The sequence below is a fragment of the Abramis brama genome, assembly GCF_963993115.1.
Source record: "Abramis brama genome assembly, chromosome: 1".
Taxonomy (NCBI): domain Eukaryota; kingdom Metazoa; phylum Chordata; class Actinopteri; order Cypriniformes; family Leuciscidae; genus Abramis; species Abramis brama.
The window spans coordinates 25,462,765-25,477,104 of record NC_139963.1 but is presented as its reverse complement, the minus strand read 5'-3'; the positions used below and the strand labels follow the sequence as shown (position 1 = coordinate 25,477,104).

Here is a 14,340-nt window from a genome sequence, read left to right as displayed (position 1 = left end):
GTTGAAGGTGAGATTTGATACAGTTTTAATGGACCCGTTTTCCTAGTATCCTCATCTTTTGCACTCTCTTACATCCAGCTACACAAAGTGACATCATACTCAGGTTTAATACTTTTTCCTCTTTAATTGTAGAATATAAACTCCCTGATTGTGCAGTTCCGATTCATTAAGGTACACTTCTGGATCCTATTGCTGAGATGAAATCTTGTCAATGTCATGGCGTGCTGTTTTGCTGTAATAAGCATTGATTGATTGTTTTGTCTTTTCAAAAGTCTTGAGCTCAATATCAAAACGTAATGTTCACATTAAATTGTTTTAAAATGTTAATGTTGAGCCTTCAGTACTCTGATCTATATTTTAAATATTAGCATCGTTGGCATTTTTATGAATTATGTAAGGAGTGCTTGCGTAGACGTGCGGTTTCTCTCCTGGTTCTGTGTTATATTTGGCGTTAATTACCCGCCTTCTCAGAAGGCAAATGTACATGATCTGTTTGACCTTTGTATGTGACAAGTATTCTCAAAGCTTTTAGGCTTGAACCTATAGGGCACACATGCTTCTAGTTCCCATAGTTATTATGTACTGAATGAGAGATGGCAATTAGAGACAGAGTATGTAGCCCATATGTTGGCTTAATTAATTCTCAGATTTGAAAGTTACAATCCATTCTTATTTTGTTATGCTTAGAATTAGAATAATTACAGATTTGAAAAACTTTGATTGTCAAGTGGCAATGGAAGTTTTTTAATCTGAACGTTGCATTATAATTAATTAACGGTGGATTTAAAAGGTGCGTGGTGGTGCAACAGTGGAACAAGAAAGAAACAAATCTATAGATAGGCCTATACATCCAATAATTATAGATAGACTGTTACCATGGTTACATTTGTCACCATGGCTATGTGTGTTATGATTCTCTTCTGATGACAGACAGCGGGATGCTCATATAGCTCTTAGATTTGTTATATAACAGCATTTGAATAATTTACAATAGTTGCAAAGTGATAGATGAACTTCTCCTATTACACAAATTACGTTTAAGTCTTATTTCTTTCTTTATTTTGTGCTTAAATAAGTTACATTAGAGTGCCGAGTGTGGATAGATAATAACCCACAACCCACAATTCACTCCCTCGTATTGCAATGACATTTGTTTCATGCTAGATTGCACTGCTTCTGACAGAAAATGATTCACCTATATGTTATGTGCTTAATCAGTTTAATCAGTTATATCCTCATGTCATGGCAGTGTTGAATCTGTTTGAATTATGTCATTTAATAACTGTATCTTTTTAGGAACTCATTGGTGTAAATATCCTCTGCTTTCTTTCAATCTCATGTCACCTCCAGCTGCCCAAAGTTACACATCATCACTCAGGCTATACTTATTTCTGTTTAATATTAGTATGCAAATCCTGTATTTTATGCAGGTAGTTCTGATTCTTTAAAGGTACACGCTGACTTTTTGGGACTTATTCACTTATTAAGCTTATTCACCGTATCCCCCAGAGTTAGATAAATCCATACATACTCTTTTCATCTCCGTGCGTGCTGTAACTCTGTCTGATGCACCCACCGCTAGCCTAGCTTAGCACAGAGACTGGAGGTAAACGGCTCCAGCTAGCATACTGCTCCCAATAAGTGACAAGATAACGCCAACATTTTCCTATTTACATGTTGTGATTTGTATAGTCACAGCATGTACAAATAACAAGGTCACATGAGACACAGCCATCCTCTAACCGTATACATACTGGGAACTATATTCTCAGAAGGCGAAGCACTGCTACTTGGGCGGAGTGATTTGCTCGCAGCACCTGAGAAGCCCCGTGGTGAGGGGCAGAGAGTTCGCTCAGATTGGAGTAAATCACTCCGCAGAAGTAGCAGTGCTTCGCCTTCTGAGAATATAGTTCCCAGTATGTATACGATCAGAAGATGGCTGTCTCTCATGTGACCATATTTATGTTATTTTGTCACTTATTGGGAGCAGTATGCTAGCTGGAGCTGTTTACCTCCAGTCTTTGTGCTAAGCTAGGCTAGCGGTGGGTGCGTCAGACAGAGTTACGGCACGCACGGAGATGAAAAGGGTATGTATGGATTTATCTAACTCTGGGGGATACGGTGAATAAGCTAAAGTCCCAAAAAGTCGGCGTGTTCCTTTAAGGTACACTTCTGGATCTTATTGCTGGGAAGACATTTGTATTGCATTTCAGAAAAAGGTTGATACTGTTTTGTATTTCTGTGTTGTCTTTAGTTGTATCCCTGCTTATTTTCTCTCTCTCTGCTGGAAAATCCATATATGGTCAGGTATATGGATGGTTTTACATGGTTGTGGGTCCAAGGTGATCATTAATGGTCTTTAAACTGGTTGGCTGATCAGCTGGAAAACCTGCTGGTAGACTTGGTTTTGATCTGTTGACCAAATTGGTTAAGCAGGAGGTTAGAGCTGGTATACATTTTTGGACCAGACAAAAAAATCAGCTTGAGCTGGTATGACCTGTTTTTTCCTTGCTCAGTACATCACTATTTTATATCTATCTTGCCTTCATTTCTGAAGAGCTGATATCAGCATGAGCTGTCTCACTTTCACTCTCAGAAAGCCAACTTGAAGAGGTTATGAGGACGTGACCTGAAATCAGCCAAGCTGCTGCATAACATAGTGTGAATAATGACTCCATTTTCTTTTCATGACCAGACAGCATTTTAAAAACAATCAACTTTGAGGGTTTGGGTTATATGATGGTTTCATGACGTAGTATAGTCTAATACTGTATTTTTGGAGAGTGGATGATGTTGAGGGGATCATCTCTTTTTCCTCTCTTCCTCTGGGAGAGTGGATGACTTTGGCTGTAATCTAACTTGATGAAACGTTTAATTTATTTAAATCATCTTATTTTATGCCTTCTTTATTTAATCAGGCACTCCCCCACAGAGCAAAGTGATGGATGAGGTGAGTGGGTGAACGCTCTCTCTTTTGTTCCTTTTTTGTCTCCGGCTCTCGTTCTCACCTCTCCAATTCTCTTTGCTCTGATTTTGAAAAGGAGAGAGAATGTCGTGATCTCTAATTATCATGTAAGATATACCCAAGGTGGGTGGTTAGTGTTCGTCTGTTGTCAGTTGCTTGTTGAAATTAATTTCGACCTCTTAGATTAGTTTGTGAGTTGAAATCTACTTGAGTAATTAAATGGACTTGTTGTATTATGCTGAATGTTGACAATTTAGTTTCACCCTGAAATATTGCATGGCATTGCAACCTAAATTGCACTGCAAAAAAAAAAAAAAAAAATTATTAATCAGTATTTTTGTTTATTTATATTTATTTTTAAGCAAAATTGTACAAGATATAAGGTCTTTTGGATATAAAAATGATTTATCTTATATTTAAATCAACAGAAAACAGTTCACCAATTAGGTAAGCAAATTAAACTTTGGTATTGTTTTAAGGGTAATCAACAAGTTTTTTTCTGGAAAGCAAGTTTTTTTGCTGTGTGCCCTTAATTTGATACTGACTTTTTATTCTTTAGCATCTACCATAGAAGTAGCTTTTAGTATTGATCATTTCCTTTCACATTCGCAAGTGGGCAGCTGTTTTGATACTGAGGACAAAAACTCAATAAAGAAAGGTCATATTGAAGGTCATAGCTCATAAAACACACACTAGCTAAATGTAGCTGTTGCTATAGCAAAACATGTAACGTTGTAAATATCCTGTATTTGTGAAAGCAACACAAAACCAGGACTTGTGGGTTTAATATATCACTAAACATTAAACCTGTTGTTCCTCTGGCTGTCATTGTAAGCGGTTTTATACAAGGGTGTTTGTCCTGAGCATGAAAAATGGTAGTATGTTGTGGGAAAAAAAGCGTTTAACTGTATCCCATCTTTCACTCATCCGCTCACATACTTGTATATTTATCTACTCACATTCTAATACTGAATAAATAGTTTTGTGTCTTTGCTGTTTGCTAGCCTGGGAGCCATCATACTCATTGTCAGTTAGCAGTGTCTATTTAGGTGTTAATTATCTTCCACACACCTCTATAGTAGTACCTCATTACATGGTAAAAATAAAGCTATCAGACAATACAGTCTTTGCTCTGACGTAGTGGGGGGGAAAATCAGTAGAATATGGAGCGCATGGATAAAGTCTTCAAGTCACTTTATTGCTGTAAATCACACCAAACAAGAGTTTATCAGGTTCTACTCAATATCCAAGCAAACACACTAGTGGTTAACATCCTATTTTGTGCAAATTGTGTGTACAAGAGAAAGATTTAGTCAAAATGGCACCCAGGCTAGCTTAGTATTGCATAATGATACTACTTAAAGCTATCACTTCAAACTACAGTATAGAAACAGATAATCAGATTTCAAGTTTTCCTAAAGGAAGGCCTCACATTTCCGACAACTACAAAAAGCACTTTCTTTTCCTGACCTGCCCTCGACTACAGCATGGCTCTAGGACAGTGGGTCAAGGTTTCATATGGCACTTGCATTGCTCTGTATCTGTTCGTTACAACCGACACTAAAAGAATAGGCTGATTCTACAATAAAGCAAAGTCTTTGAAGGTGACAATCAGTGGTCAGATTTCAGATTCTTTGTGATACGACCTCTGATCAAAGTTTAGATTGACTGAAAGGGTCTCTAGCTCAGTCCCCCTCTCAACCCTGTCCTCCTCCTGCTCCTCTTCATCCCTACTAATGAAGGCTAACTCATTTTCATAGCAGAAGTTGGCGCCAGATTCCAAGGATTTGTTCTCCTCCATGTCTTTGGCGCTGCAACGAGGCGTTGAGGGAACCTCGTAGGTCTTATGAAAGTGCGAGTAGTCCACCTTATACTGGTTGCGTTCCTCAAACACCACAGGCTCAAAGCGATGGCCCCATAAGATCTCGCTGGCCAGGTATGAGCTGCGCACTTGAGCCGTCATTGCAGTCGCCTCGACCATCCCTTCCAGTATGACCACTATCTCAAAATCTGATGTTTCCAGCTCCTGCTTGCTGATTCCAAACAACGGACTCTCCTCACTTATCTCATGTAGGATGGTGAGGGGAGCAACCAGGAAGATGCGGTCAAGACCTTGGTCGTAACCTACATTGATGTCGATCTGATCGAGAGGTATGTACTCCCCCTCCTCTGTGATTCGGGGCTTAATTAGCTGCGCCCGTACGTGAGCCTCAACAATGTGACTTTTCCTCAAGTTCCCGACCCGCCACATGAGGCACAGCTTCCCGTCACGCATAGCGATGACAGCATTTTGCGAGAACAGTATCGTTTCTGCCCGTTTCTTAGGCCGTGCCATTTTGGCCATGATGGCACCGATCATGAAAGAGTCGATGATGCAGCCCACAATGGACTGGAAGACGACCATGAACACCGCTAAAGGACACTCCTCAGTCACGCAGCGGAATCCGTAGCCAATTGTCGTTTGCGTCTCAACCGAGAACAAGAATGCTGCGACAAAGCTGTTCACCTGCATGACGCACGGTGTGAAGTCGTCTTGAGAGGGCCGGTCTAAGTCACCATGGACAAGAGCAATAAGCCAGAAGGCGAACCCGAATGCGAGCCAGGACAGGACAAATGCAAGGGAGAAAAGGACGAACATCCACCGCCAGCGAATGTCCACACAGGTGGTAAAGATGTCGGCGAGGTAGCGCTGGGATTGCTCGTCCATATGAGAGAAACTGACGTTGCACTGGCCTGTCTTGTTTACAAAGCGACTTCGCACCTTCCGGCGCGTCTGGATCTTGCCATTACCAAAGCCATTGCCGAGGGCGGGCATGTTGCCGTGGCGGAACACGTCCTCCTCCTCCGATGACACAATGTTGTAGCGGTGGGGCTTGCCCACACTCATGCCACTCTGCCTGGCCAGAACTAATCCGTAAGTGGGAGAGAGTACCAAAGCAGCTCTCGATCAGTTTGTGTTGCCTGAAGATGAAGCAAAAAAAATTATATCAGTTATATAGTCTTTGTTCATTGTACATTGTTTGTCATACAGTTGTGCTCATACATTAACAAACTCCTTGTAAAATGTTTAGCATTTTTAAAAAGATTGCCCTAAAAAGGCTGCATAACACAATTAAGTATATCCCAAAAGATAAAATAAATGTGCACAAATTAAAAGACAAACATATTTTCACAAATTATCCTGTTCAAAAGTTTCCACACCATTTGTTCTCAATATTGTGTGTGATTGTAACCTTTTGTGTTTGTGATAGTGACAAATCTGTCAACAACATAAAGCCACTGTGAAGAAGTATTCAGATGTGCAGGGCATGCTGGGATTCTGAAGAACTTACCTGGAGGAAATTTGTCAAGAACAGTCACAAAGGCGAACAGTCAATGATTCTCAGGGAGGTAACACGGAATATTGAACCAAAGGTATGTAAACTTAAACAGTATAACTTGTGTAAATTGAGTTATTTTGTTTTGTAAATAGGCCTATATTGTAGATATGCACTACCATTCATTTGGGATCAGTACTTTTATAATAGTACTGCACAGTTATAATACATTATAATTTGTATCTATTCACTGTTACACCTTTATAATCTATAATGCATTAAAACACATGACAGACAACCAATTTCAGACGTAACTGGGAATCTGCGAATATTAGAATGCATTTTACAATAATTTATTAAAAGATATAAGGAATTATAACATACATTATTAATACTTTTATAATGCATTATACATAAAGGCTTTAAGTAAAATGTTACCCAACAAACTTTTTTCAACATTGATAATAAGAAATGTTTCTTGATTTCTGAAGTATTGTGACACTGAAGACTGCTAAAATATACTAAAATAGAAAAACATTATTAGGGGCCAAGCACCGAAGGTGCGGAGGCCCCTACTGTAATCGTTGGCGTTCTTATTCTTATTCTTCATCCGCTCTGGGAGTCTATTTAAGCCCATAGAACCACTTGCGGGAAAATTATGAAATTTGGCACACTGATAGAGGACAGTCTGAACTGTCACCATAGCAAATTTGGAGTCTCTTACTCAATCCCTTTAGCGCCACCAACTGTCCAAAGTTTCACTCATGTTATGCTATAATAACTATTGAAGGGCTAAAAAAACAAAATTATTTTTACTCTGATTCCTTAGCTCAAGCCGATTCGATTGCATTTTCAAATTTGTACGCCATTTTGAATTCTCTGAAAACCTACTTTTTCAAACTCGTCCTAGACAGTTGCTCTGATTTTCATGAAAATTTAACCAGACCATCTTCAGACCATGCCGACAAAAAGTTATGGAATTCATGTCGATTGGTCAAACCGTTCTCGAATACCGCGCAAACTAGTTTTACGTAGCGCTTGTGAAAACAGACGTAAAGCTGTATCTGTATAATAACTTTTGAATAAATTTGCCTATTGTAATAATAGATTCCTTGGGTTATGCCGAAAACATAGATACCAGTTTTGCCATAGTCAGCCAAACTTCCTGTCCGCCATCTTTATTTTCTTTTAAAACCTACTTTTTCCGAACTTCTCCTAGATCGTTTGTCCGATTTTCACCAAAATTTAATCGTATCATCCCCAGACCGTACCAACTAAATTTGATGGAATTTCATATAGCCTACAGCAGCAGAAAAGTTGAGGCATGATGCCAAAATGACATTCAGGCTTTATCTCTGCAATGCCTTGACATATTGACACCTAACTTTCTATGTTTCATTGTCACCTCACTCTGACCACACCACATCAATTTTCGTAACTGCACCAAGTAGGGATGTCCCGATACGGTATCGTGCCGATACTGGCCCAGAACGCTAGATCGGAGATCGGAGGGGAGACAAAAATATAATCCGATACCTATTAGGGGTGGAACGGTACATGTATTGGTATTGAACCGAAACGGTACGTGCGTCACGGTTCGGTGCATGGATTTACACGGAGAATACACGGTATAAAAATAAATAAAACTTGCGTGCACATTAATTAATGTAATGCGGAACTGCGCATAGACATATGCGGGTTCTTTAGGGACACCTAATCTGTAGCCCCGCCTTAGCTCTGAACGCGCGTCCGCTCACTTTAAATGGATTCAAAATGTTCAAGCGTCGAACTAGACGCGATAGACGCGAATTTGACGCTCTATTCGCTTTGGTGTGAACGCAGCATAATGAACAGGCTGCGATATCAAGATTGCAATGCTGGAATGTGTGTGTGTGTGTGTCAGAGAGAGAGAGGCACGGGCACGATCAAACAGTGGAAACATAAAAACATACTCCGTCATTTTGTTCATACAGGACATCATTAAAACTGCAAAGTGTTTAGCCTACTTATATTTGTGTAAAACACAACATTGTGCTTTAGTCAAACTGTAAACTCTTGTCAAACTGTAACCTACAACTGTCACCCAACCAAAATCACACACACACACACTGTTTAAAAGCAAAAATTATCTCATCTTTTGGACATTCATCATATTGCATTGGTTTTCATTTCTTGTCCTAAAACAGAGCACTAATCTGTTTATTTTTAAGTTACACATTCTACATTGATAAAAAAGAATGGTATGTTGTTTTTAATGGTAGTATTATTTTATACAGAAATAAATTATTTATAATTCAGATGAGAATAAAGTTAAAGTTAATTAAAATTTTAAGGAAACAAATAGGCTATATTGATCTGAAATATAGCAAATTAATTTTAAATTCATTCAGTACAATTACCAAACATATCTCAAGGTCTTTTGAATAAAGGGTGGCAGTCTTTCATTATCAACTTGTGGACTATATACTGGAGAAGTATTTGTTCTCCATTTGAGTGAGATGTTTTTATGTGGCTAACTGAGCAAAGTGCTTCCATATATTTTATTAGTATTAGTATTAGTTCAAGAATAAAATAAAAATATCGGATTGATATCGGTATCGGCAAATAGCCAAAGCTGCGGCATCGGTATCGGAAGTGAAAAAGTGGTATTGGGGCATCCCTAGCGCCAAGTCAAAAGTGACAAACCAATCATATTATTAGTGACTGTATATGATTTTTTTCACCCATTTTGTGTAAAATCATCTTAAATTGTCTTTAATTGCTCTTTGTTGCAGTTGGTCTGATACTCCCAGACATGTTGGCATGGTTTGTTTTTGTCTTTGTGCTTGGCCCCGATAATGGCTGCTTGCAGCTATATTTGTGAACTGTAATACTATTTTACAATATTACTGTTTTACTGTATTTTTTGATAAATGCACCCTTGGTGAGCATAAGAAACTTCTTTCAAAAACATTTAAAAAATGTACATACTGCAGTATGTATGAGCATAACCATGCAATTATTTAATAAATTATTTAATAAACTAAAGCAATATGACAGGCAGTTAGACGCAAAGCCACTTAAACATGGTAAAAACACAGTAACACACAGCCTCTATTGGCTTAATACTGTTAAAAAATAACAGCAGTATGATAAAAAGAATAAAATGTTAACAAATATCTGGATTTATTAAAAAGTCCAAACTATTAATTTTATATATATATATATATATATATATATATATATATATATATATATATATATATATAGATATATAGATATATAGATATATATATATAGATATATAGATATATATATATATAGATATATAGTATTAGAATACCGAAAATGTCAATGACAGGTAAACCTGTGTGATGCAAGCCAAAGTAGTCCCAAAATGAATCTTGTGAGTCTTCATTGCAGCTAAAAAAGTGTGTTACTCCTCTGTGAGAGTGTGTGTGAAAGTGCTGTTCTGTGAGTGTGAGTAAGGAGAGAGCAGATGAGCAGAACTGTCGTCTGGTTGTTTCACAGCAGATGTAGCTAATTAAAGTAATTTCACACTTTTCCTGTGAAACTCCGCACATTCGTACAGTGAAGTGCGCACACCTCAGAGCCTGAGAGGAGCTGGAGTGCGGTCCTTATTTTTATCGTTATCATCATTATCATTATTCAAATTTTCTCACTACTGTTTTTTTTTTTTGACAGAGCTCTGAGCCGGGAGCTGCCGGTGGGGTCCAGATTTAGGCGTCTAGCCAGTGCCTGAGTCAAGTGATCTGTCTTTCTAATAATAGATGCCTGTCTCAGTCAGGCTACTGCATGCACGCACACACTTGCAAGAATCTGCGCTCCAAGACATACTGTACTGACAGAGAGACATAAAAACACACAGACTCCACATGTGTGCACACACACACACTCACACACTGGGGGCTGGGTAGTGTCAGGTGCTATATTGGTGAGTGCGAATAGCTAAGAAGCCTCAGATTCGGCGAGAGTGATAATGAGAAAAACATATAATTTCCTTCATGTGTACCCATGAAAGCAAAAAAATGCAGCATAGTTCTTACAATTCTCAAAAATAAAAGAATCACAAGAAAAACTAGAGGGATATAGAGGTTTCCATGGAAACCTGTCTGGTAGAAATTTTGTGTGTGTGTGTGTAGGTGTGTGTGTTTGTTTGAGGGGCGACTGTCGGCTTCATGCGGTGTTTATTTTAGTCATCATCCAGGTGGCCAATCACTCAAAACTGAGAGAAGAGACATGAAACGAGAGAGACAGTTGATCACTTAATAAGTTTTTCAATGATAGCCGTGAGAATACAAAGTAGATTTCCAGTTGAGGGGAGACAGTGGGGTCAGTATCTTCACTGCGTCCTGATGTGATGTCAGATAATTCCTTTCTAAATGTCAGCAGATCCTCTGATCATGTAGTGGTTCGATAGTGGCGCTATGATGAGTAAAGATAAGCTAATCAATGTTCTGTGGTAGCTAAATTTATATAACATATAATATAAAATATAAAGTGATATAAGATATAAGAGATATAAGTGTTTTGCAGTCAAATAAAAAAATGATCTCTGCTTTGATCTCTCAAATATGCACTGCATGTTTTGCACTAAAATAAGATTAAATAAAACTATAAATTAGGTTTCTTTAAACCAAGAAACATGATTGAGAAAAGGTTTTGTACTGAGGCAGTTCTTAGTAGCATTAAGAAAGAATTGTGGGAGAAGATAATCTCGGTTATGAGAGTCTGACGTAAATGCCTGCACCCTATGGTGGTTGGTTGACGGAAACTTAGTCTGAAGAGAACATTCTGTGTCCTTTTTGCTTTTCATGCACACTTAGAATCAAACCAGACAGCTGTCATTTTAAATTCTCAGACATAATTAACATTCTACCCATCCAACAGCTCCTCCAGTCCCAAAATGGCATATATGATGAGAAATTAAAGTGATGGCAGTTTGTGAGAACTTTGACAGACAGTTGACAGACTTCAGATATTACTCCACACTGCTCCTCCCAACAAACATTTACAATACAGCCCAGAGCTGCATCGTTCTCCTTTAACAAACTTTATGAACTTAGACTCGTATCACCCTCATCATTTGTGCAGTGCTGAGAAGGATCCGCAGAGTTGCATCTGGTGACTTTTCTTTTTGCCAATGACATTCAGCCTGGTTTTCAAAAACCATAAAATATTTATGATATATTCATCCAAACAGGTGTCTGAGTGTTGAACGTACAGCGTTTACACAATCCCGATTTGGATTACATCTGACCGAATCTAAATTTAGACTACATTTGAGATGTTTTAGATGATGCTCATAGATTTTTAAAAACAAAAGTATTCTCAACATATTCCATTATTCAGGGGACATCTGTCATTGTGGGAATGCTGTACTGGGTGTGACAGCCCCCTCATTGATTTGATAAGTGAAGGTACCGGACATGCAGTGTTGATGACCATCACCTACTCTATATGACTCTATTCATGTGCGGCACATAAAGGCATCAAAACACTCGCAGACATCAAAAACGCAAACCGCCTACAGGTTGCAGAAAATACCTGTAGACTGTCCATGTGAGTGAGACAGAGCCGATAGAAGCTGAAGGAATATGTGCAGTCAACAGGCGCTTAAAATAACAACAAAACATATTCTGCTTACCTTTTTTCTTCCCTTTGTGTGCATGGAAATATGTAAGAGAGAGATCTGAAGTTGAGCTAAAGCATGATTCCATTGAATATCTTACAGTTCCCCTACAGGAAAAAACACCCTTTTAAAGAAAAAAAGGCATCCTTGACTGTTCAACGAGGTCCTCATCTTTAGCGTCACCTACACAGAAGGAAACTCGCACACATGTACGCATGTATTCGAAGGAGGTTCTTATCTAAAGCCTGCAGATTATATGCTAACAACCTCAGAATGTTCCATCAACGAGTGTTGTTCTGACGTTTCAGTAATCTTCAGCACTGCCGCGGTCATCCTCACGTGTCCAGAGATTCCCTAATGTTCCAGTGCGCCACCTCGTCTCTTTGAACATTTAAAAAACTGCTCTCTCTTTCTCTCTCCTTTTTTTCCCCTCTCTCTCACCCTTGTCTGCTATCTGATCTTTGCTGCAGTTTTTCACACCCTCTCTCTCTCTCTCATTTGCTCCCTCTCTCTCTGAAGTTGGCATTTGCAGGGACCACAGTCTCACCGATGCTCTTGAAAAGCAGCCTGGTGGTCAAAACCAAAATAAGAAAATTTTACTGCCCTCTACGTTGGCTGAATAGATTACAGACTGACAAATGTGTTCCCGTGAGTCTGTGAAATTAGCAAATCCTAAAGATCTTTTTGTTTGAATGGTTTTGTGCTGTTTTCTCTTAGTTGTGAACTGGGATTTGTGGACACGGTTTTTCATAGTGTTTGCATAAGGTGTGTGCGTGTGAGTGTGAGAACATGTTCTCAGATGAATAATCGTTTTAAAGAGGCTGGCTCTTTGGTTTGGGTTGCACACACAAGGATGATGACAGAACCAGGACATTTGCCTCTACAAATAAGCACAAATGAACACATGTATATGCTCATCTGTCATGCATGGTCATGCTGACTAATTAATCTGACTCCTACCCGTGTGTGTGTGTGTGTGTGTGGTGTTAGAAGTGTCTGTGTGACCGTTTCTCTAGATAGATAGATAGATAGATAGATAGATAGATAGATAGATAGACCTTTCATTGTAAACATACTAAGGCGCTCGCTGTGATGCCAGCTTGGGTTGCAGTGGCTTGACCTGATACTGTTTCATGTTGTGCATTGCTTGCTATGTTTGGAACTGATCTACAAGGACTGCTATTGATCTGCTATTGAACGAAGGGCTGAGAAGTTAACTGTAAACAACAAACGGTTCAAGTGAATCCATGTTGAGTTATCAATGGAATGTAAAGAAACTATTTTAAGCCATGCTTTATACACTACTGTTCAAAAGTTTGGGGTCGGTTAGATTTTTTTTTAACATGTTTTTGAAAGAAGTCTCTTGCTCACCAAGGGTTTGTTTTAGAAATAAAAACCAAAGGAATATTATATATTGTGTAGTATTAGTACAATTTAAAATAACTTATTATTTGAATATTATTGAGTTTTGCAAACACACAAAAAAAGGTTCTGACAAAAATGTATCTGACTGTGATTTAACCAGCCAATCAGGTCTAAGATTCTGTGACCGTATTTGCATGCTGCCTAATTGAGTCTAAGTACCATTTGTTTAGAGTATCTGCCTCTTAATTCCTTCTGTACGTTTAATTGTATCCTTAATCATAACTAATGGTCCTCCCGCTCCCCAAACACCAATTAACACTCTAGAATTTTTTTTTTTTTTATCTTTATCTTTTATCAGACGTTGGCTCAGAGTTTCTCAAGCTTGGCTTAGAGCATGTGTGATTAATGAGAAATAGTGTCATTGTTTACCCATCCTTGTGTCGTTCTTAACCCATGAAACTGTCTTTCTTCTGTGGAACACAAAAGTTAAATATCTGAGGAATATCCAGACTGCTCTTTTTCAAAACAATGAAAGGGAATGACGACTGAAGATATCACACTTCAAAATAGCATCATAAAAGTATGCTAAAAATTGTTCAAACACCCTGTGCACTATAATCGAAGTCATTCAAATTTACACAAATATACTTTTAAATGGCTGTCAAAGAAAAAGCTCTCATAGAGAATGAATTATAAATGCAAATTTATTACAGCACACCTAATTAGGAATAATTCAGCCATTACATAATTGCTCATTTATTCTGCACAAAGCTATGAAGACTTTTGTCATTCCAGGGTGTCAAGTGTTTGTGTGCATGTGATTTTGTTGTAATATTTATTAGGAAATATGTCTGTGTTGGCCCTGAGGCAGAGGAACAGATGTCTGTTGTGGAAATTCAAGGGTCCATATGGACTAGAGTTAAATTATTACTGTAGAGACTCTCTCTCTCTCTCTCTCTCACACACACACACACACACACACACACACACTTAGACTCAATTATGTCATTGTGCCCTTTTTATCAATTAAGTAACAGTGAATGTTTTCCCCACTGAAGACA

General features: G+C 38.4%; 1 protein-coding gene across 3 annotated transcripts; it reads right to left on the bottom strand.

Moving 5' to 3' along the window:
* Positions 1-2,107: 2,107 nt before the first annotated feature.
* On the bottom strand, positions 2,108-12,427 carry kcnj12b (potassium inwardly rectifying channel subfamily J member 12b). Of its 3 annotated transcripts, none has more exons than XM_084134634.1 (2): positions 11,930-12,427; positions 2,108-5,926 (listed from the first exon to the last, which is right to left on the bottom strand). In XM_084134634.1, exon 2 carries the CDS (start codon positions 5,850-5,852, stop codon positions 4,584-4,586), a length of 1,269 nt encoding a protein of 422 aa, XP_083990760.1. In that variant the 5' UTR covers positions 5,853-5,926; positions 11,930-12,427; the 3' UTR covers positions 2,108-4,583. The 3 variants fall into 3 exon arrangements, with proteins under 3 accessions (XP_083990760.1, XP_083990762.1, XP_083990761.1); XM_084134636.1 differs by having other exon boundaries at positions 12,182-12,427; XM_084134635.1 differs by lacking the exon at positions 11,930-12,427 and adding an exon at positions 9,605-10,131.
* Between the last annotated feature and the right edge of the window lie 1,913 nt (positions 12,428-14,340).